This window comes from Parambassis ranga, chromosome 17 (assembly GCF_900634625.1).
Source record: "Parambassis ranga chromosome 17, fParRan2.1, whole genome shotgun sequence".
In the NCBI taxonomy this organism is placed as follows: domain Eukaryota; kingdom Metazoa; phylum Chordata; class Actinopteri; family Ambassidae; genus Parambassis; species Parambassis ranga.
The window spans coordinates 16,601,645-16,624,847 of NC_041037.1; the positions used below are offsets into that span (position 1 = coordinate 16,601,645).

The 23,203-nt window shown below is 44.5% G+C and overlaps 1 protein-coding gene across 5 annotated transcripts in view; it reads right to left on the reverse strand.

Annotated features, from left to right (window-relative positions):
* chd7 (chromodomain helicase DNA binding protein 7) overlaps positions 1 to 22,399 on the reverse strand; it is a 55,001-nt gene extending 32,602 nt beyond the window's left edge. Inside the window, exons 1-4 of one of the 5 annotated variants that reach the window (XM_028428469.1) lie at positions 22,087 to 22,399; positions 6,803 to 8,387; positions 6,066 to 6,397; positions 873 to 1,348 (exon numbers count right to left, since the gene is read on the reverse strand). In XM_028428469.1, coding sequence (XP_028284270.1) covers positions 873 to 1,348; positions 6,066 to 6,397; positions 6,803 to 8,270 — 2,276 coding nt within the window. In that variant the 5' untranslated portion in view covers positions 8,271 to 8,387; positions 22,087 to 22,399. Of the gene's footprint in view, positions 1 to 872; positions 1,349 to 6,065; positions 6,398 to 6,802; positions 8,388 to 20,877; positions 20,902 to 21,548; positions 21,569 to 22,086 lie in introns of those variants that run through there. The other 4 variants (XM_028428471.1, XM_028428472.1, XM_028428470.1 and 1 more) reach the window with 4 other exon arrangements.
* Positions 22,400 to 23,203: the final 804 nt, after the last annotated feature.

Genomic DNA, 23,203 nt, shown 5'->3' on the forward strand with positions numbered 1-23,203 from the left:
TACTGTCCCAAAAGTCTGAAAAGAGACCACTCCTACTGGTATCTAAACAATTTGCATTTGAAAAAGTATTTAAAGCTAAACAGACAGTGTAAAATGTCCAGAGCAGTCACCAAGGTCCTGTAACTGCTTAACATTTGTGCATGTATTGAATGCACTGCAGCATTTAGTCAGGCTGCACTATTGTCAGGGTCTTTTTCTCTTGAAACCTCTGAGCATTGAGATAAGCCAGTGTTGAAGAGTTTGAAAGAGAAGGGATAAGACACAGGAAAATGAAAGTGCTATCAGCTAATTCTGATAAGTGCTACAAGTTCAATAAAGACCGTCTACAGCCTTTTTTTAGGAAAACACCCCCTGCACAGTTACATTTATGATATGGAATATAAATACTTGCAATCAAAACGCTGTGTGATTTTTGATTATTTTAAAGAATAATCAAAAAGTATCAAATATCACAGAGTCCAAGTGTCTGTGACAGCAGCCAGTGACCAAGACAAGTCTGTGGAGGTGAAAGGTGATTTACACCTGACCAGTAGACCTATGCTGACAGAGGTTCCAGCCCTGTTAATCAGTATCTGTAGGGGAAGATGTGATTGATCCTCATGCGCCTGTCCAGGAGCTTTTTGCCATATGCTTCACTAAGCCTTGTGTGATCACTACCTCTCAGCCCTATACACGGTGTGTGGCAGCTCACAGCTCAGAGGTTGTGACCCTTTTGGTTCCCCCTGGTTGGTCATAAGAGTGATAGTTCTAATGTGTGTCTTTGTGTACAAATTGTGCTTATGTGGAGAGAGTCTCAGTAGTACACTTTTCAATGATTACAGAAGAACACTAATAGACCAGTTGGAGTTTATGTAATATAATGCAGCTCCTACCTGGGTTTCTTAGGAGTCTTGGACTTGGGCGTGGAGCTCTTGGCTTTCTTCTCCTTGGGCTCCTTGGGCTCTTTGGGGGTCTTGGGCGTTTTGGGCGTTTTGGGTGTTTTCGGGGTCTTGGGCTCTTTGGGCTCCTTGCCCTCTGCCTTCTCCTTTGGTTTCTTCTTCCGCTTTTTCTTCTCCTCCGATGGCGGTGAACTCACTTCTCCTATCCCTGTGCCAGTAACCTGTTCACCTGCATCACTTCCTGTTCTGGGAAATTCTGACTTCATGTCTTCCTCTCCTTCTCCATTCTTCCCTCCCTCCTCTTCCTCTCCTTCCACTACTTTTGCTTTCTTCTTCTTCTTCTTTTTTGGCTTGGTCTCCTGGTCGCTGGGCTTGTCTGTGCTGATAGGCTGGCCGGGGGCTCCGGCACTGACCGTTGGCCTGTCAGGTACCATCACTGAGGCATCACCTGACGAGCCTGTGGGGGAATGCTGGAGCATGGAGGAAAAAACACAGTTACTCATCAACTTACATTCAACGGAAAAAAAATAAACATTTTACACAAAATCCACATCTAGGAGAGATGCTACAAATCAATAGTTAGCTGAAAACAGTCATTTTAATAAAACAAGTGGTTCAGTAGTGTCACATTGGGTCTAAAAATGTATGTATGTATAAATGTAAATTTATAGTTATGTTAATAATCAATTAAAAAACACACAGATATAACAGATTATTTACATTTATTAACAAATTTTCTGATGATTTTTTTCTGGCCTTCTATTTTGCAGTGACTGATGTATCAATTAATCATTCCATCTCCAAATAAATCACATAAAATATTGATCAGTCACACACGTTATGAAATGTGTCTGCTGATGTTTCGCTGCAATAGAGCTTCACCCATGGCAGCCTGTCAGTCAATACTGATTCATTTTCTGCAGTGTGGGGGCTGATTCTATCAGCAGTGTAAGACCAGATTAGAAGGGGGAAACGGCTCTATCCATCCATGCACATAGCTTCCACCTCTTTCTTCTTCTTGACTCCCTGTTACTACAGTTTAGGCCCCCCTTTCCTGCCCCTCATCTTGCAGCTGACCTTAGTAAACAAACTAGCTGATGCCTCATTTTTCCTTCTCCTCTGCCCTCCTTCCGACTAAAGCTCAGCTCCTTACTCCCTCTTCCTCAACCACCTCCTCCTTTTTGCACCCAAGCAAGCTTTCTGTCACAGGAAACTGGTTACCAGCTGTTGGGAGCCTCTCCAGCTGCCTCTCCTCCCTCTCCTTCTCTTCCATCCCACCCTCCCTCCCCTTTCTCTCTCCAGCTGCTCAGGGTCCCAGTAGCAGATGGGAAATCAGGCATCATGACACGAATAAATTATCTCCATACTTCAAAAAGGCGCAGCAAGGGAGTGTGTGTGTGCGTGTGTGTCATACGAGAGCATGAGAGACGATGCCTTTGAGGGTGTACGTGTGCGCATGTGTAACACACGTGTGCGCTTCTGCGTGTGTCAATGAAGTGTACGAGCATCAGCAAGCTTACAGCAAAATGCCACAGCAGCAACTCCCTCCAGTACACAGCCACATTTAGCCTAGCTCATTCATGTGGAGGAGCTGCTACCACTGAAAGTCCACTTCCATCAGGAGAATGCTAAGGTATATACACATACACAAACCAAAGTGTTGCAAGGTCACACATCACGCACACCTCTGCACACATGCACACACCAACACCTGCTGACACACACGTAAACTGAGCCATTTAGACACACAAACAGGGAGCCAAGAAGGAGGGGGCATTTTGTGAAAAGTGAGGGATAGAGAGATAGTCGCAGGAGGAGAGAGACGGCGAGGGGGATGTGGTGCCAGGAGATAAATCTGTCCTCCTGCCAAGCTTCCTAGATAATCAATCACATGAATGACAATGGAGACACACACAGTGTGTACACAAACAATCACACACACACTCGAGTGCTGCGTCAGATTTGGTGTTGTGCAAGAGAATTTAGCTTGAGCCGTGTTCGCTGGTAGTGGTTTAAATTCATTTCCCTATCCGTGATGGAGGATTTCACCGTCTACTTAAACAATGTTGTAATATTGTTGGCAGTAACTGAATTTAAGATCTGAAAAGCTAACTAAACAGTATGATATGCGAGGCTTATATGACAGACTCAGAGATGCAGCGTGTTGAGTTTCATCTCTCAGAGGATAGAGAGAGGATGCAGGGAAAATGTGCAGATGAACTCAGTGAAAACAAGGTGATCTGTAAGCATCGGGTTCTAGTCGTGTTATTTAGAGGAGACACATTATGCATTCTTCCAGCTCTATTTTTGTTATGGCAACCCACTGGAGGAGAGTTTTGCATGAGCTCTCCTACTTTTTACACTGCTCTTTATTTTATCCTATAAGACAATTTTATAGAGTGAAAACATGCCATATGGGTAACCTTTAACCACCAAATGCTTATTAGCTCTCCTTGAGTACAAGAAATAAACCCCTGGTGGTCAGAGTATATGTTTACCTCATTACCTGAAACTTTGGCTGCATTTAATTTGAACATTTGACATTGTAACAAATGACAGTAAATAAAAAGTACATGTTTGGGATATTCTGTAATTACTCTCTAGCTTGCAAAGCAGAAGTTCCAAGTTCACTTGTTACAATGCTTCCAGTAAAAGCTTTGCAATAACACAAATACCTCTTCCCCTATGTGAATTTTTTTTTTTTGCAGTAGCTGCTATTCTTTGTGAAGAAGGCATGAAAAAAAGCATGTTTCCCAACAAAGCCTTTTTTACAATTAGAGGGAATTCCATCTGCAGATAAACTGAGGAATGAATACGATGACTATCATTGCCAACCTCTAATCTCCATTTCTGTTTTCTTCAGTGTCCATTTTTGTTAACCACAGCCAGTTTTCTATCCATCATGCTATGGAGTACATGCCTATAAAGAAAAGTTTTACTTTGATGCTTAGACTTAAAACAGGTTTCTTGGGCAGCTTAAGGGAAGTTCAAGTGAGCCATATGCTGTCCGAATTAATTAATTGCTCATTCATTTCTTTTAAGATGCTGGAAAACGGAACACATTCTTTCAGTTAGCATACGTTTGGACTGAAACATTTCATAAAAACAATTTTTTTTTTTAAAAAAAAGGAATGCGCAATATTGTATTTTTACAGCTGCCCGACATCCCAAGTAGTGTCCAGCTTGGCTGCCAACATTATCTGTAGTGATGGTGAATTGGATTTGGCTCATCCTTTACTGACACCATGCAACTATTTCATAGAAAGAAATGAGCTGTGATTAAAAAGCCTCACCAATACAGACACACTGGCCCCTCCTGCTATAGCAGGGAGGTGCCCATGTAGGTTTATAACATGCACATTTGAAGCTTTATGTGTCTTGATGAACCCGCAGTAGAACAGTTTAGACTTGAACTTTAGTTTGTGTGTTTAACACAACATTGATGTGTTCAAAGTATTCAACTGAAGATAAACAGAAATCCATGCAAATGTGGAGACGCTAACCATCAGAAAAGCATTTCCTCGAAGCAGCAGAACTGAATGGTATAGAAGCTCACCGACTGCATGGGGGGAGGGACGAGACAGGCATGTTATATGTCAGCCAGAGTGCTGCACGCAACATAGTGTGTGTTAGATGTAGAATAAAGGTCACAGCACAGTGCTCTGCCAGAGCTGTGACCTTGAGCTGCTGACGAAGGCAGGCGTGCATGTGTGTGCGTGCATGTGTAATAACCATGCTTAGGGAACAGATGGAGCTTAGGGTACCAGACATACAGTCATCATGACTGACTGACCAGCTTGATGTGTGTGCGAGTGGCTCTTTCTAACAAGTGCATCAGAGAGAACTCCCATCCTGTGCCACAGACACCCCACTCCAAGTACTCCTCTAGTTAGGCTATCCCATTTCCCAAGGCACATTTGTTATCCCATTTCCAGACCACACTACTGGTGTGTGTGTGTGTGTGTGTGTGTGTGTGTGTGCGTGTGTGTGTGTGTGTGTGTGTGTGTGTGTGTGTGTGTATGTGTATAATGATGGGGGGCTGCTGGGCTAAAGTCAGGATGCCGCATGCAGCGCGCCCAGGCGAGGAGTGGGGCTCACCAGTCAACCTGGCATCTAGGTCAGGAGTGCTGGATAAATTAAGTGTGACGGCTGAAATGTCAACCATGGAACACAGCGATGCAAGGCTTGGAAGTGGGGAGTAGTAAGTGAGGGGAGGGGAGCAGTGTAAAGAGAAACAGGGGACTAGATCTGTGTGCGTCTGTGTGTGTGTGTGTGGCCACAGGGCTGCTATTGTGTGTGAATGGGTCAGTGGAGAAAGGGGGCTTTGAGCAACAAAACAAGCTAATGGAAAGCAAGGGCACGTGACACAGGCAGTGCCGATACTGCACACTAACACACACAAGCACGTTGGTTGCTATTGAGAACTGCTAACCTCTTCCCACCAGTTCTCCCCTCCTCCTCCTATTTCCTAGAGATCCTAGACTCTCTCTCTTGAGATCTTTGCTTGTTTTCCCACTTCTTTGCTCTTTGTGTTTTTCCCCTCCCCCAAAACTCTTAATTACTCTTAGCTTTTTTCTCCTGTTTTCCAAACTGTCTGTCTCTCTGCACAACTGGCTACACAACATTAACTTAGTGATGACACCCTGAAATGGATAAGACAAACAGTGAGACAGACAGATGAGTGGAGAGAGAGCGGAAAGACAGGAGACGGGGAGGAGGGAGAGGCAGGAAGGGAGGTTTCCTCTATAGAGGAGGGGTAGAGTGGGAGAAAGAGGGGAGAGAGATTATGCTGGTGGCGCCTATAAGCATGTGTGTGTATGTATGTGTTGCACACGTGTCTCAGGATATGCAGCTCACAGGAAACAAACAGCTGCAAGAATCCATTTCCCCCCACCACACACGGAAATACAACCACACACAGGCCGACAGCAGAAGACACAAAAGGCAAAAAAACACACATCAATATGAACAATCGCACACGAAACCAGTGTCCAATGCACCGCTGTGTTCTCAAATGTCATGTGTACACACACACACTTCCTTTAACACACACATTCCCCCACCCACATGAAAAATAAACATTCACATGAAATACACCCACACATGAAAACAAATGCATGCGTCTTGATCTCTCTCACACACACACAGTTGCTGCCACATCAAAGCATTTGTTTGACGGAGACTCACCTGTACGTGAGGCACTTTCTGTGGGGTAAGAGGGGGTGAGGATAGCGAGTGGGAGGAGGCAGGAGGTGGAGGTGCCCATGGGTGGGAGGCTTGGTTGGGGGGAGGGGGCGTGCTCTGCAGGTGGTGCGGGTGTGGAGGCAGATGCGTGTGCTGAGTGTTCTGTGCGGGCATTGCTAAGCCCTGGTTTGGGGCTGGAGCTCCGTGCTGGCCAACAGGCGCACCCTGGAAACCCATGGAAGCGGGCTGCATTGGCTGCCCACTTCGAGAGGTCTGCTGCTGGGCATGGAGCAGATGCTGGTCTCCCCCCTGGCTGACTGAGGCTTCGTGAGGCCCTGGAAGAAAAGACAGTTAAGATTCTTCTGAATCACTTCATCATGAGACTGCGATTTAACCATTTAAACATCTTTAAATATGTGTAATGTCTCAAAATATTCTCCTACATTTCTTATTTCCATAATTTTAACAAGTGTAAAAATGAATTTATACCAGAAGCTATGTATCATGTTCAGAACCATCTATCTAATCCAAAGTAATACTACCAGCTCTGTTCAGTACTTGGACACTACATGCAGGGTATGAACATCAAATACTTGATGCAATCAATATAATATACGATCAATACTGCGATTGTCCCAATTGTTCCATTATAGTTTCATTTATTGCAGAAACTTCAATAAATGATCAAAATGATCAAATAGACACTAATAAAATAGCAACATGTAGGAGTAACAACTTACCTTGCGGTTGCTGAAGCGGAGGCCTGTTTGGTCCCATTTGTGGACCACGCTGCGACCCGATACCAGGATACATTTGCCCTGCAGCCGGGGGCATGTTGTGGGGTTGCTGGTGCTGGGTATGTGGTGAGGACAGAGGGGTTTGTGGAGTTCTCTGTGGATGGGCCAAAGCATTGGGAGGAGACTGCAAGTTTGTGAATCCTGCAACCTCTGGGGGTCCAGCTAGTCCTGCACTAGGGGGTCTGCCCTGTGGGGGAGGAGGGGTTGGGGTTCCCAAAACACGCATGGGGGACATGGAGGAGGGGGAAGGGTAGGATCCCTGAGCTGGGGGGCCAAGGTGGGTTTGTGGTTGATTTTGGGCTTGGGGCAGATTCTGGGGATGCTGGGGGTGGTTTAGGGGGTGCATAGGCTGGCCCTGCTGCCCTGCCTGCTGCTGCATCGGGGCAGAATGGGTTTGGTGGGGTTGGAGCGGTGGTCCAGGGGGATATCGCTGCCCCTGCTGCCCTGGTGCTGAGCCTGATCCCTGGTTAAACCTCTGGCCAAGCTGCGCTTGTCCCATGGCCTGGCTGCTGTTAGCACTGACGTTAGTATTAGCACCCTGCGCCATCCCAGGTCCCATGGCTCCAAACTGGGCCTGATAACCAGGGTACTGAGTACCCCCAAATCCCCCAATACCCTGTTGGTGCTGGTGGGGGTGTGGAGGCTGTCGGGAGGGGGAGTGTGGGTAGCGGGGTGTGTGGCCCATGTTGGTATAGCCCTGGGGTTGTGGTTGAGGCTGGGGGTGTCTCATTTGGGCACCCCCTATCCCAACATGCCCCAAATAGTGAGCTGGGTCCTGAGCAGGAGGGGGAGCCATGCTCTGTGGAGGGTAGTGTTGGTTAATTCGAGCTGCATTTGGATTGGATGTAGGTGGACCTTGCATCCCACCATAGTTGCCTTGAGACATCTGGTAGCCTCCCATCTGGTTGGGGCCACCCCCTTGTTGTGCAGGAGCCTGCTGATAAGCTGATCTGTTGTGATGTTGCTGGGCCCAAACTCCACCCCCTCCTCCCCCAGCATCACCCTGGTACCCATGGTGGGGGTTGTTGGAGTTAGCTGGGTTATTATGGTAGTGGGAGGCCATGCCATTCATAGCTGCATTCACATTTGGTGCCCCCTGGCTGGGACCATTCTGGGCCATCATTCGTCCTCCAGGGGCACCAGATTGATCATAGCCTGTGTAGGGACCGTGGTCAAACATTTGCCCCAATTTTGGCTGCCCTGGGCCAGGCCCAGCACCGTGAATCATCCCCTGGTGGTAACTCCTGTTTCCCTGATGATCATGGTTCAGGGAGGGATTAGTCTGCTGGGCCAGAGGGTTGGACTGGCCTGGGGCTGGCTGCTGAGTAAAGCAGTCTCCCAATCCATCCAATCCATCCGAGAACAGCCCTGCATCGTCCCCAAACAAGCTCAACATCCCTGGGTCCGCCATGGCTGGGTGGGGGGCCCACAGATGGAGGGGACTGGATGGAGGGAAGTGTGTTGTGCAGTAAGGAGCTAATCAGATAGCTGCTAATTTGAAGCTTTCTACTCCATGGTCCCTTGGTTCCTGGAGAGAGGCAGAAAGAAGAGAAGATGAATACACTTTTAATGATGCTCCTGTCACAATTTGACTGCTCAGGTTTACACTCCGATCTCCTATTAACCTTAAAAGTTCAAAAAGAAGCAAACATCCCAGCTTCACAGAGGACACAAATACCTGTAACCACACCATCTAACTGATCATTCTAAATGTAATATTTAAAATTGAACAAAACTAGTGGAACAGAGGCCAAACCTGGCATGAAATCATGTGGTCCATTCACTTAGGCCTAGCTTATATTTAGATACCGAGACAAAGAAAACCATATATGAACAATGTATAATGAGAACGTTTTTCTAAAAGACTGAATGTTTCCTCCTCAAATATCATTTGCTGGATAATTTTAGCAGAACTACAAAAGCATTTAGGTGGAGCAGAAACTGATTAAGTAGCATTTTAAGCAAGTTAATCGGTTGTAACCACCACAGAAAAAAAAAAAAACACCAACTGAAAAACCCCTTTTCACATTCACACACTGCAAAACGCACACTTCACATTAGCGCTCCCCCCAAAAACCTCCCCCTCTGCCATTTTACTACCAACAAAAGAACTTCTTTCTTTTCCAACACACACTTGGAGTCATTGAGAGTGTGTGTTAGAACAAAAGGCCCGGCAGATGCAACTCTGTTTGAACAGCAGCAGCTGTCATCCAGCCAGCCAGAAATCAGCCAGCCAACAGGCCGGAGAGTCCTTCCGTTCACCACTCAGTAGTTAGCAACTCAGTCAGTAAGCCATTCAGCTAATGTTATACACCGGCTCCCAATCTAGCCTGTCCCTTAGAGTAAAAAAGAAAAAGTTCAAATAAAGTCTTAGAAAAGAAGCCACTTTATCATAAAGCATGCACCCGTAAATGAATGTTAGAATTATACCAGAGGGTGAAGGTAGGTGAGCATAATAGAGTGTGTGTAGTGGAGGCTGGGACAGGGAGGAGGTGGGGGAGGTTTGCTTGTTGCTCCTATGCACTGCAATAACAAAACCCCAGCTAACTTGTATGGCTAGAAAGTGCCCCTCCCCCCTTCACCTCATTTCTTTCCTCCTCCACGCTCGACTCCTCCCTCCCACCATTTTTCCTCAGCCACTTAATGGTTCATTACAGAGCCCCGAAGGTATAGAGAGGACAAAATGTTTCATTATTTCCTTACAGAAAATAGTGAAGAAGCACTTGTAGTGGTAATTAATATTTTGTGCCATTAAGCTCAACTGTGCCCCCACTATCACTTAATCCAGCCAATCAATTATGTTCATCTTATGTCATTGTAGACGCTGGGAGTGGACTGGAAGTTTTAGGTATTTAGTTTCAGATGAGCAAAGCTGGGGGACATCCTTGCAGCTCACATTTCAGAGCTACGAGTCCATGTTTGGTGGAGTCTGCGTGGTAATGTAACAGCATTGCTACAGGTAGGAACAAATATGACCATACGTCACAGAAACCTTTCCTGTCACCAAGCAAATGTATTCTACCACCCAGTTTCCCAGACACTATTGAAAATCAACAATCTTTTCAGCCATCACAAAGATCTCCCTTTCATGGAAAACATTGTGAATTTCAGCAAGACCACGTTCCGAAAAATTACAACACCATGGTTTCATGCTGAAAGTCTGTGTGCTAAAGAGGCCTGCCTTCTTTAAACTTTCAAACTCCCCTTTCCCAGTTTTTATGTAATGAATTAATGACAATTAATTGACTCTCAGTAAATACAGGAATTTGTAAAATGATGAGTTTTTCACATCCTGTCCGTCCTTTTGGGAAAAGGCCTTTTGGTATTAGAGAGCCAGCATATGTAACAGAAATGGTCCCTAAAGATTCCTTTACCATCTAGTTTCCATTGACAGTACAGTATGAACTTCAAATGCCTTATGGATTTTACAATACAGCTGGAAATTCACAGACATGCCAGTAGCCTTTCACTTACAACTGTGATTGGGCCAAATGGTGCAAAAAAGACTCTGCAAGGCCCAACACTAAGGCTTTTCAGCCACTTGTATTTCAGCTAAATGGTTGACATGTTTTATGTCCAAGGCCAAACTTGCTTGTCCAAAATGGGAAATGCCAGCCTATAGATTTCATGGTGATTACATAAATGCAGGCAAGAACATCCAAGTAGTATTAATGATGCACAGAGACAAAAGCGGTTAATACAATGGCATTGGCACTGCTAAAATTTCTGACAACATATTTGATTATCAATGGCATGGAGGATTAGTTTTGATTTTATTTGTATAAACTCACTGAATTTAGGAGCAGCCAGATCATAAAAACATTCTTTGTCCGGAGTAAGTCAGAAGTTGTACCTCTTTTAAACTCATGCTATAACTGTGACATGCTAACCTTGAGGTATTTGTTGAATATTTATTGCCTACTGATTCATATTAATTAGCATCTTCAACATAAAGATTTAGCAATTGAGCAAGAAGGCAGCTGTTAATGTCGAGCTATGCTCTGCAATACTGCAAGAATCCAGCTGTTTTGCAAAGTAACAGGATGCCTGTTCAATAAGCAACCATGAATTAGCATGACACAGGGCTACAGTGCTAAGCCTTCCTTCAGGCCTTTAAGCCTTTCGGCTGGAAACCACCACGATGCCTGATGGGAGCAGCCACTCTTGTTGTGTAAATTGCATTTGTAAGTCCTTCACTCCATGTCCCTCCTAACCATACACCAGCTGCCAACACAAAGACAGACTTATCTGCAAAAAATGTACAGAAACATTCATAGACACAATTCTTTGCCAGTCTTAAAGGCTTACAGTGGTTCCAAGGCATAGCAATTCTTCTAAAGCAGTGCACCTTTGCACTCATGTAGTGTTTTATAGCTAAGCATGCTAATGGAGATGCTGAACACAGCATTCAGGACAAATACAGCAGTTTCACTGGATTCTACAAAAGACTGGCTAATTGCAGAGCCAAAGCAACAACCACAGAACAATAATTAATATGATGTACCGCTAATGCAACCAGTTCTTCCCCATTTAGATAAACAGGGAGTTCAAAACAACTCAACTTTTATAAAAGTTGTATAAACTGATGCATGTCCCTTTCAAAACATGTTTTTCCCCCCCAGACTGAACTGCAACTCAAGCAATGTGACTTGCAGGAAGGGGTATGCTGAGCACAGTGAAGAGTACCGTTTGAGAAACAAATGAGCTGCAGCAAGTGCTGATTTGCTGCCAGGTAGATGGAGGAGGGCTTCTCTGATGGGGTTTCCCACTGAGGTGCCTCTTTATAACATCCGTTCGTTTCAGTCACTACATTGTGATAACTTTGTCAGCCTTAGCAGGTAGGAGTCGACCAACTGCAACCTTGATGCTGCACATAGTAGGTTAAATTAGACAATGCAAAGAACGAAAGATCAAAAAGAACATACAGAGACCTTTGATTACTAGTCAGAGAGGTGAAGTGTATGCTTTATGTATAAGAGAAAGTAAATAGCAGCATAACTGAGAAATGGCCTCTAAATAACTGATGAAAGAAACAACACATATATAACATATATTAATGACAGAAAAATGAGACCCGACATCTTTATATCATCTCCACTTCCTCTCCGTCTTGACACAACTTTTCAACTGACACAATCTGAAGGCAGATTTCATTCCTTTGTGACCTCTGCTTTTTATTACAGAGCTAACACACCTAGAGAAGCCCCTCTCTAGATCAGTTATGCTTATGTGCCAACATCAGTTTGGCACATTATAAAAAGGGGGAAACACACATGCAGACAAACACTCAGTAGACTGTGTTATATTCAAGCTACAGACCATGAGAAACATAGCCAGGAGTCTGAGGTGACAAATTTAAATTCTGGCTTGTCAAATCAACAGAAAAAAAAACAATATGTAAGATAAAATCAATTGTACTTCACACTTGTAGAGACATCCTGCATGCAGCCGTGGCAGCAAAGCAGCTGTTGCATTAGATAACCTGCTTCTGGCTACTAGATTGAAGTGTGCGCAGCAGCTATAAAACATCTCAATCACTACAGGAAGCAACAGAGTTTCAGCAAGTGTTTGCGAATGTGGCAGGTGAGAGTAATGGAGTGTAATTTCACATCCTTTGCAGCAAGCTACTATGAAGGCAACTGATTTCCTGTCAGTTTTTGTTTTGTACACCACTTCACACTCTGAATACTACATAAAAAAAATTAATGAAGCTATATAAGCACTTACTGGCTTGTGTGTGTGTGTGTGTGTGTGTGTGTTCTGTAGTTAGCCTCCCACAAAATAATGCTCATCTGCACCCTGGACAGATCTGGATTCACTGCCTCTGCACTTCACCTCTCACATATGCTCATCTACTTTTCTCACCTCTTAAGTACACCTCCTTCAGTCATGAAAGAGTCCAGCTTTGTTTTAACTTTCTATACCACTTCCTTTGCTTGAGCTCTCATCTTTTTTGTTTTGTGGAGCAAGCACACATACACACAAACACGTGCACAGCTTGGCATTGAGTTCCAGCTGTCACTGCAGAGGGAATTAGGTGAATGGTCAGTGTGGCGCTTTAGATGCCAAATCCCATCAAAGGATGAGGCATTTAGACCTCCATGCTTCCACTGCCACGTCACAAACGTGTTGAGGAGTCAATTGGAGGTTTGGCTTTACACACACAAGAGCAAAACACAGGTAAATGTTTTGCTGCCATTCAGATTCAAGTTGGACCAATTGAATACAATGGATCACGGGACCAGGCGCAGTTCAGGGGGATCAAAGTTTCCTTTTAACCATTTCATACTTGAGTCATTACCATCCAGACAATCTGGACACAGTAGAAGAAGATGATCAGACTGTACACTAACATAGTTCATTAATAAATACCATGATTAACTAATAAATATCTAATCTGTCAGCCTCTTCAGTTACAAAAACAGGTGGTTAATAGGTTTGTGTATTTTCACACCATAGCAGGCAGTATGATCACTGATTTATCAAGTGTACTTACAACTGAGAGATTGTGCTCACTTCTGTGGCTTCACAAGACCACACTGATGCTTATCAGTTTTCAGAGGCAACACATGCTTAACCGCTGAACAACAGGGGTCAGTTATCAATTGAGCTAAAGTTAAAAATGTGGAAATGACAGTGTAAAATTATAGATATATATATAAAGAGAGAGACATTAATTTACATTCCAGTACATGTACTACTGTACATGTAATACTTATGTATTGCTAATTACTTATGGAGTGGATGTTAAACACAAACTTAAACACAAAATGATTATATTATCATCATCTTATCTATGCCAAGCATCCATTTCTGTATTGCTGTGTAAAAATGTTTAATTGGCAGATATCAGCCAACTTCCACCACACTTACAGCAGGGCACTCTAGAAGTCAGCGATACCAAACGATCTACAGTGGGACGAGCATGTCTCCTCAATGTAGTGGACAAGACATAAAGGCAACTTTAGCTTAGCTAAGCCTTTTTCCATATGTGGTAATTAAGCTCTTTTGTCTGTATTTGAACATGCAAAAATGTGTTTAACAAACAAGAATGAACATTTGTGATCACTTGGAAATAATTTTCCACCATGAACATCTAAAAAAAAAACATCTTTAAATGTCTATGTTCCACAGTACAGAAGCCAGAAAGAATTTGATAAATAGATTTGCCACTTCTATTAAAAAAATAACTAAAGATACAACTTGAGCACCAACAGTAATTCCTGGCCAACAAAAAAAAACAATGTTGCAGCAGCTAAGACAGTTTCAGGATGGGAGGGAAAAGGCCCTTCCTTTGTTTTTCTTGTCTGTTGTAACTCCAAGCAAACTATGTCCCAAAATAAAACTTGAGATAGTCTATCAGGACTTTGACCTTGAAGTGGCTGACAGTTTCCAGTTTAAACACAGTGAGGAGGAATATAAAAAGGGTTTGGCTCCATCCCTGCTGGAGGGAGCCTGTGAGTCAAACAACATAATTATCAGCTCCACAAGTTCCACCTCACCTGAAACCACGAGCAATCACCAAGCCGCTCTAACACATAGAGTTTTAGCTGAGTTGATAAATGAACTGGTGATCACCAGCCAGGCTCAGGAATTCACACTGACTGTGCAGCTCTGTCAAACCACAATTATCAAGGCCACCCGTTCAGCCAAGCCGAAACCACAGAATATCAATGCCAAGTTAGTGCAACTGAATGGCCTCTCTGGCAGCAAGCAGCATTACAGTCATTCACTGTAGTGCATTAGTGATGGGCAATCATTTAACAGACACCCAAACAAAATCGCTAAATGAAAACACTGCTTTTCATGCCCAGCGACATCACAAACTTCTCAACTTTTGTCAGTTTAAATGTCACCTATCTGCATTAATACATTAAAATGTATGTAATTACAGTAACTGTTCCAAAGCACCACAAGTCTTCAGGTTTTAAGTCCAAACAAACCCTGTGTCAGGTGATAAGTCTTCCTGTGTGAGTGAAGGTGTGTTACAGTGACGTCAGCTGATGTAAACTTTGACTGGAATGAAAATCTACAGGCATTCAGTCCGCCTCTCCTTTTTGCCTTGAACGAGGCTGTCCCATTCATGAGCCACCAGATCTGATAGCTTACTTTATCTGTCACCACAACATTTTGCTAGTATCACTCGTCTTAACTTGTCCACAAAAAATCTACTTAACCAAAAAGTGCCAGATCACTCAGTGTATGCAGTGTTAGTCTGCAGGGAAAAAGGAAGAAGAGAGGGAGATTAGCTAACAGCAACTCGGTGCAGTCCTGTCTGTGCTGTCGACACTTTGGCAGCTAAACTGTCTGTAGCCTCCAGGCTTTACTACAGGAAATCTCTGCCATGTCAACAACACCATGTTTCCTCTGAGACACAGACAGGCACAGACAAACAAAACCAAGCCAAAGAAACAAACTACACGACCAGCTTAGCAGACACGACCTAACTACACACCTGGAAAAAAATGACTGATCTTTCTTTTCCTCTGGAGGACACGTGTGCACCCACCCACCTCCTATTACCACTAGAATCTAAGCCACTATAATTTATACCTTTGTTCTCAAATGGAGGACAGCACGCAGGAGCTGGCTAGCTGTGTGTGTAATTACGCTCAAGTGAGGGGATGCAGGGCCGTGTGTTTGGGGCTGGGATTTGAGGCCCGGAAGGAAGGAAGAGAGAAGAGGAGGAGGTGGTGGGGGGAGATCAAGAGAGTAAGAGAAGAAAGAAAGAAGCAGTGAAGCTAGAGAAAATCTGGTTATTTTACGCACGGCTGCTTTGTTAATGGATGGTGTGTGTGTGTGTGTTTGGGGGGGGGGGGTAGTGGGCGGCAGGGGTGGGTCAGCAGGAAAGGGCTGTGTTTATCCAATCTGTTCCCTGCCTTTACCATGTGGTAGGAAAAACCACTGGCCGGCTCTCAGTCTGATCCCAGAGGACATGGAGGCTGAGAGAATAGCGCAAGAGGGAGCGAGAGAGAAATAGGCCACAAGGGGTGGCCAAGGAACCTGCTAGTGGAGAGAGTGTGTGCGCTCACTGAGCTAAAGAACCTGTTATGGGATTTCTCATACTCACTGTTTTGCTGGAAATCATCTAGATATAATGAAGCCACTAAGATGACAATTAAGGGCATTCATTCCAGACACCTCATACATCAAAGGTTTATTTACATCAACCAATGTTGGAGTTGGTTGTATTGAAGTTAGACTGGGGGTCTAATAAAGAAGAAATGTTATTTCGAAGTACTTAAATCTGAAATATTCTCTAGAAGAAGATGATCTGTTAACTTCAAACAAGTCATTATGCGACAACACAACTTTAAGGGTCGTCCCCCTGCTGTCTCTCAGACCCTCATTACAGCACTTAGTTCAAGGTGATAGGCCAGACAACCGTTTTCAGGCTGGCAGTCCTGGACAGCCAATCCCTCCTACTGCTCTGATACCTGGTCCCCTCTCCCCTCAGATGGCACGACTCAACAACAGCTACAATTAACAGAAACGTGTGCCCCAATTTAAACTTTTCACGCATCCTTTATGTGAATACTCCAATGCAACAGTCTTTTGATCAGAAACTCAGTGTGGCCCACAAACCTGAATGAATATGAAATGTCAGACAATTACAGGTGAGGAGGAAATTGTTGCTCAGTGATGCAAATGACTGATCAAAGAATGACACTGAGCAGTGTACAGGCTTTGGGGAAAACCCATCAACTTTTGTCAAATGTTCAAAGGGGCAGACTTTTCAAAATTACAGGATTATCACTGACTGGGAGTCAGTTCAGCATTTTGGGAGGAAAAAAAAAACCACCAGTGGTTTTGGCTGTTGTGAGATATGTCAGCCCAGTGTGTAGGGAAGCTCTAAAAACATTTGTGAGCAACACACACATCACAGGCAGTACTTTCCACAGTCTATATTTCAGTTCTTAAGAATATGATTAAGAGCTTCAAAAGAAATGCTTTTCATGATTAAAATTAAAAATATCCTGTTAAGCAGGCACTAGCAATAAGTGTATCAATCTAGGGCCCGCACACATCAGCTTTACACCCACCCTTGCCTAATCAATCACTGCTATTGACATGCCCTTTCAGACCAATGGGACAGGCAGGTCTGGAGCGTGTCCCCAGAGATTGGCTGGTTCCCCTCCCTGCCCCTCCTGTGTGACTGCTAACAACCAATTAACTTCCAGAGTCCTTCCTATAAAACCGTGGGGTAACTTCTCCCCTGAGACACACACCCCCTTTTCTACAGTCAGGATCAAAAGTGCTTCCGTTGTGGATTTGAATTTACAGCAAGACGTCCGCATTAGCGTTTTTCCTGTTTTTCCATGTCTGACCTTTCATCTGCACCATCTAAGTGGATGCTGATTCTGTAAGCAAGCAGATTACTTTTCATCAGCCACGTGATTTACTTAAGGAGAGAAAGTGGAGAAATGCATGGATGCCACAACACTGCCATTACCCATAGCATGTGCCAAGAAACTGATGAGATTATTTTGTCGCTTACACTGCTTTATGGCAATGGGATTCAGCAGCTGATGACACAAAACTCCCACATGTCTCTAGTGAAAAGTCCTTGGCTTTTAAGCTTCACTCATTTGCTTCTCAGTAGCTTTAAGGTTATTGAGGAGGTGAGAGATAAAGAGGAGAAACAAGACACGTCACACATCTATACCGGCAGAGGTCAATGACAGATTAAAAGGCGTGCACACATATGGGTCAGAGATGTAGAGTACTTGACAGGCCGTCTCCTCCATCACACACAGAAAACACATACAGCCCACACACAAATACTTGAGAGCTGCATTAATGCCAGCCTCTCTTCTAGGCACAGCACTTGGTCCAGAAGGCCCTCGCTGCAGGAGGAGGATGGGGGAGGCAAGTGCAGAGGAGGAGGAGGAGGCAGAGGGAGAGACAGGTGAGAGGGAGGGATGAGAGAGAGCAAGAGAGACAGTGATGACACTCAGTTTTGAATGTCACCACGGTGCTAAAGACCCCTGCTAACCTTTTGGCTGGAAATGAGAGGACTGGAGGGGGGTGGAGGGGGTGAAAAGGGAGGGGAGGAAACAACAGGCAAGGAAAGATGTAGAGAGAGAAAGAGAGCGATGGAAAGGGTGAGAATGAAGAGAAGAAAGACGAGGAGGGAGGCTCACGCTTGGCCAGAAAGGGAGCGAGTGGGTGGGTGGGTGAGGGGTGGAGCGATAGATGGCAAAGATGAAAGAGATGGAGGCAAACAACAGCACCACTTCTCATCTCTAACAGGGCTGTCATCTACGACACATGATGATAGGAGACAAAATGGCCACCCTAACAAACGCCAGTGCTCTGGCTCAGACACCCAACACCATACTTTCAACACTACTGCTCCCTGCACCGCACCACTGGGGGTTATCCAACCTACACACATTACAATCAGCTCAATATTAGCCTGTAAGACAATCAGTGTAGTCCATCTGCAAATCACAAGGTTCAGCTAACTGGGGAGAGTGAGAAAAGATTTTAATGAAGTCTCGCCAGAAAATTTAACTGCAATGTGGAAAGGTTGCAGGAGGTGGCAACGCCTGCAGTGAACTGATCTCTACAATACCTGCAGAGTATGCAAATCAGAAACTCGTACTGCTCATTGTTTTCAACGGCCTCATTTCATACTATCCTAAAAACAAAGAGCACCGTCTACTTGACTATAGAGCCAAAGTTCCAAAGTGTCGAAGAAGCTTAGGCAGTGCCAAGGATGGGATGAATGACAGCAGCATGGATTGTGAATTCATGATTGTATGTGGCTGATTTTCACTGCTGTCTTACACCGTCTGAAGAAACTCAGCAGTAAAGGCAATGGCAGATGAACCCATCATGGCAACTGTCATTGATGAGGGGGGGGGCTAAATTTTTGGAACATGGGACTGGTTCCACAGGCAGAAACACAAAAGAACCTTGCTCAAATACAACATATGCCAGGATCAGGAACCTGTCGCTAATCAATCTCAGCCTGAAAAATGGCCGTCCAGTTCAGAGAAAAACAACAGGTACAAAAGAGCAGGACAGTCACTGCTGTGCACGTGCTGTTGTCTATGCATCTTTCACTACATCTCTACAGGGATTGGGTGCAGAGCTTCCTTCAATAGCTGAAACACATTAGGTGTACATGAACCAGAACTCTTCTTCCTGGTGAAAGTCACTGTACTTTACACCTTGAGAACTAAACTGTAGAGTGGAGAAAAGGGAAGTACACAAGTCACGGTACAAACTCATCAAGCTTAACAAATATTAGTACAGTACATCCTCTTACATACTAGTAAGTTTCTTCAAAACAAGATACACAAGGAACACAAACTAGAACAAAGTGAGATGGAAGAGTCAGTGTGTCAACAATGCTCCTTTTCACCGAGTACAACAATGTTAGCTTGTCAAGCACATGTAGGTGTTTTCTGCAAACCGTTTTTGTTTTAATTCCAATTTCTGTCATCATACACAATACTATTTCATGTCTCATTTATTTGTCCCTGCACTTGTATAGGGCAGCTCTATTCATCATTGTGATCACTGTTAATAAGATTAAAGGTCAATAAAACAGCACATCGAGGGTGAAATGTTCAAATAACTAACACTGACCACAGCAGTGATTCATAGGTCAAAACAACAGGAAGCAGCTTATTCAAAAACATGACAAACTGATGGACACCTGCTCCAAACAAAGAACGATGCACACTTTACGTTTCACAGTCATCAGAAACAAGTAATCTGGGCTAAGCATGTGGAGAATAAGCATCATTTTGTTGATTTTTCTGGTTATGGGGTGCATCCCTACATCTTACTCAAACTGTAAGAAGGAAGGGACTTCCTTGGCAGCGACCACCATGAGATTAAAACCCTCTTAAAGTGCAGAAAATACCCACAACATCACACCACAAGGAAACAATAAGGACACAAACAAAACAGATTGTGCAGACCCATAAACCAATGTTTCCAGTAACTTCTCACAATATTGAAAATGTAGTTGACTTTATACTTTAATCTGACTGAATCAATTCTACGCCTGCAACCCACAAATTACAAAGTCACTCTGTGGTCAGCAAAGTTTGAACAAAAACGTCTCTGTCCCTAATAAGAGTACAACTATCACTGATGGGCCTGAATGAAGCAATATCTTTAATGCAGATCGTGCTCCAACTACACATGGGTCAAACTGTGGAAAAAATGGACAAAGTTCCAGCTTAGTCCAGACCAGCTGCCTCTAACAAACCAACGCGGCCTTGCGGCTGCAGGAGTGGGGGGAAGTGCCTCAACTTTAGCCACAAGAAAAGACAGAGAGACAAACGGGAGAGAGACCAAACAGTGCTGAACATCTGTTGTGTGTATGTGTGTGTGGTCGGGGCCTCTTATCTCTCCCTCTGTGGCCCGCTAAACAAGACTAGCTGCCATCTTGGCTCACAGACACAAGGTGGTGGAGGGGGTGGCAGCTCCCAGTGGGAAAAATAACGAAGCAGACTACACTTAGTATGTCTAGTAGAATAAACCTACATGTACAGATGAACAGTAGCCAGTGTGTGTGTGTGTGTGTGTGTGTGTGTTAGAGGAACAAAACTGCTTTTTCCAGAGGTTTGCGCGCAGCCAGAGTTGCGTGAGAGCGGCAGGGTGACCATTATGCAAGTTGACCGATTACAGAACACATAATGGAGAAAGAGGGCAGGACAGCACACAGACAGGTCGAAGTGTTCCAAAAGAACACACAACTGGTTTTGATCGCGGTAAAATACATTTTTCCTGTAACTAGGGACAAGTACAAGGACACCGGCAGGTGTTCGGGCCGTGTCCTCCCGTCCACACCGAGTAACAAGTGTAGCAGCGGCGGTGACTAAACTTCGGTCACCGGATACATTGTATCACTACAAAGAGGCTCTCGTTACAAAAAGGCAAAACGCGGAAAAGACGAAACAAGGATCGGTGGCGTTTACTTTGTTTTCACAACCTCCACAGAAGTCAAGCGAAAGATGCGTAAAAGTTAATTTCCTCGTCCAGGAGCTACACACCGACCGAAAACTGCCGAGCAGGTTGGCAGCTAGCTCCAGGGGGGGGGGCTAATAAGTGGTCTTCGTCCGTGCACAATGAGGATGAGCTCCGGCTAACAGGCTAGCTGAACTTCTGTGTCCTAGCGCTGGGCCAACCTCCAGCGGCTAGCAGGGCTAATTAGCCTATCAGTGGTATTTTTGCACGTCGTTCCGGACCAGGCAACGATGTGCTCATCTCGGTTTTTACCCAACTAAAAACATGTTTCTCGCAACTCCTGTGCAGCACACAGACCGGGCAGGCTTTTCCACACATTTTAAACTGTTTCGCCAACACGACGCGTTAAAGAAACAACGTGAAAAACACGGTTGTATGGAATGACCGCCTGGCCTCACAGCTCCCCCCTCCTCCTCTGTCCCTTCCGTCCAATAAACCCAGCGACTACTACACACTCCACTGTCCCCTCCTGGTTAAAAAACATGGATATCCCGTGGAAATTAAACTGTTGTTTGTGCTTTGGTGTAGAAACATTTTGACTGAACCGGTGCGAAACCTTTTTACGTGCCAAGTGTCCTCCGCTGGGAATGTCCCTCGGAGCTGCGCTCACTCAGTCTGAGTGACTCACCTCTACGCTCGAGCCACCTCGTGTCTCCTAGAAGCTTCAACACAATTAGCTAACGGGGCTAACACTCACTCTTTAAAACTGCTCTAAGTCCGTTCCCCGCGTGGTAAAAACCAAACAAGTTGTTAGTGGAACAGACCCAGAACCGGAGGAGCTCCTCGTGCAGCCCCGGGGAACATTTCTCTCCACTTTTCAACTAAGTAATGGGACTGTTGTGTGTGCGTGTGTGTGCGAGAGAGAGAGAGCGATGCAGCGGGTGGCAAAGCTAAACTTGCTATTGTTAGCATGTCGGCATGGCAGCTACATGGACCTTCAATGACTTTCGGCTGGAATGAGAGAATAAAACAGGCTAAATAAGCCGGCTGTCCCGAACATTATCTGTTCAGCGAGTTCGCCCCGGAGGAAAAATGCCCGTCGGGGCTGAAAACCTCAACTCGTACGGTGGATGAAAAGAGTCCGATCGCGTTGGAAAAAGTATGGAAAACTTGCCATTCAGAAAGAAAGAAAATGTTTTAATTCAAAATGTTGACCAAGCGCACACAGCAGTGCTTAAAAGCTTTCGAATAAATATGATGCATTAATTGAAAGAGGTCATTTTATTTTAGCTTACCTAACAAGCTCGGTCACTTCGGGCTTTTTATCAAATCAACTCCTCGTTAGAAGGGTTAGTATCTCCGCTTGCTTGAAAAAAAAATCCACCGTGGTCCTTTTCAGTTTGATATATAAATAAACAGAGGAAAAAAAGTTCAAGTTTTTTGTTTTTCATGAAAAATTGCTCCGGCGTGTCTCACATCCGCGACCTCGCCGACTAGTGTGCGTTGCTCTTCTCTCCTTTGTGTTAATTTCACTCAAATCGAGTTTAATCCGATCGATCCCTCGGCTGGTCGCGCTCCCGAGTTCTCCCCTCCAGACACTCGCTCACCTTCCTCGGCCAGGGGGGGCGCGCTCCCGAGGACCTCTCATACAGATAAACAGGCGGCGTGCGCGGTCACTGACCCCGCCGTGCCCGTGTGACGCTCTCTGTGAGTTCTCATTTGGGAATGAGAAAAAGGGCGTCAGTTGGATGGGGCTTGGTATTTATCACTGTTTGACGAGAATTAGAACTGACTTCAAATCATTTTATTTAGAAATATGTCAAAGCGATGTAAGCGACGTGGAGAATGTCTTTGAATCACACATTTGTGTTTATTTATGGAAGGTGGATGTAATAAATAGGCCTAATATTATTAGATCTGTGGGGCTCTGAATTTGATTTTTACCTCCACCATGTGACACCTCGCTCTACAACTGATAAATAATAACAAAAGTTAAAATTGGTAACACACAGCACTGGAAAATATAAGTGCACTCAATGGGGAATGCATCTGACTGATCAACTGGATGAATGAGGAAAATGAAAAAGTGATTTACATTTGTAGTTTTTAATCCAGTTTTATATTCTGACCTGAAGCATCGTAACTTGGCCCCAAAAAATCTGATTGTGGTCGTTTTGTGTTGTGCAGCATAATCAGATTTCAGTTTATTTTATGCATCTACATCATTTTTTATTATGTGTTTTGTTTGAAATATGCAGCACAAATTTGTCCTTGTCTTCTAAGAAACAGTCACAGTCTTTGCTCATGTTCAGTGAAGTCTCTAACTTACGACTAGTAAAGATGCTCACACACAAGATAAGAACTCCAGTGCAAGCCGCAGTGACTGCATGTTGTGTGGAACATCCTGGTGAG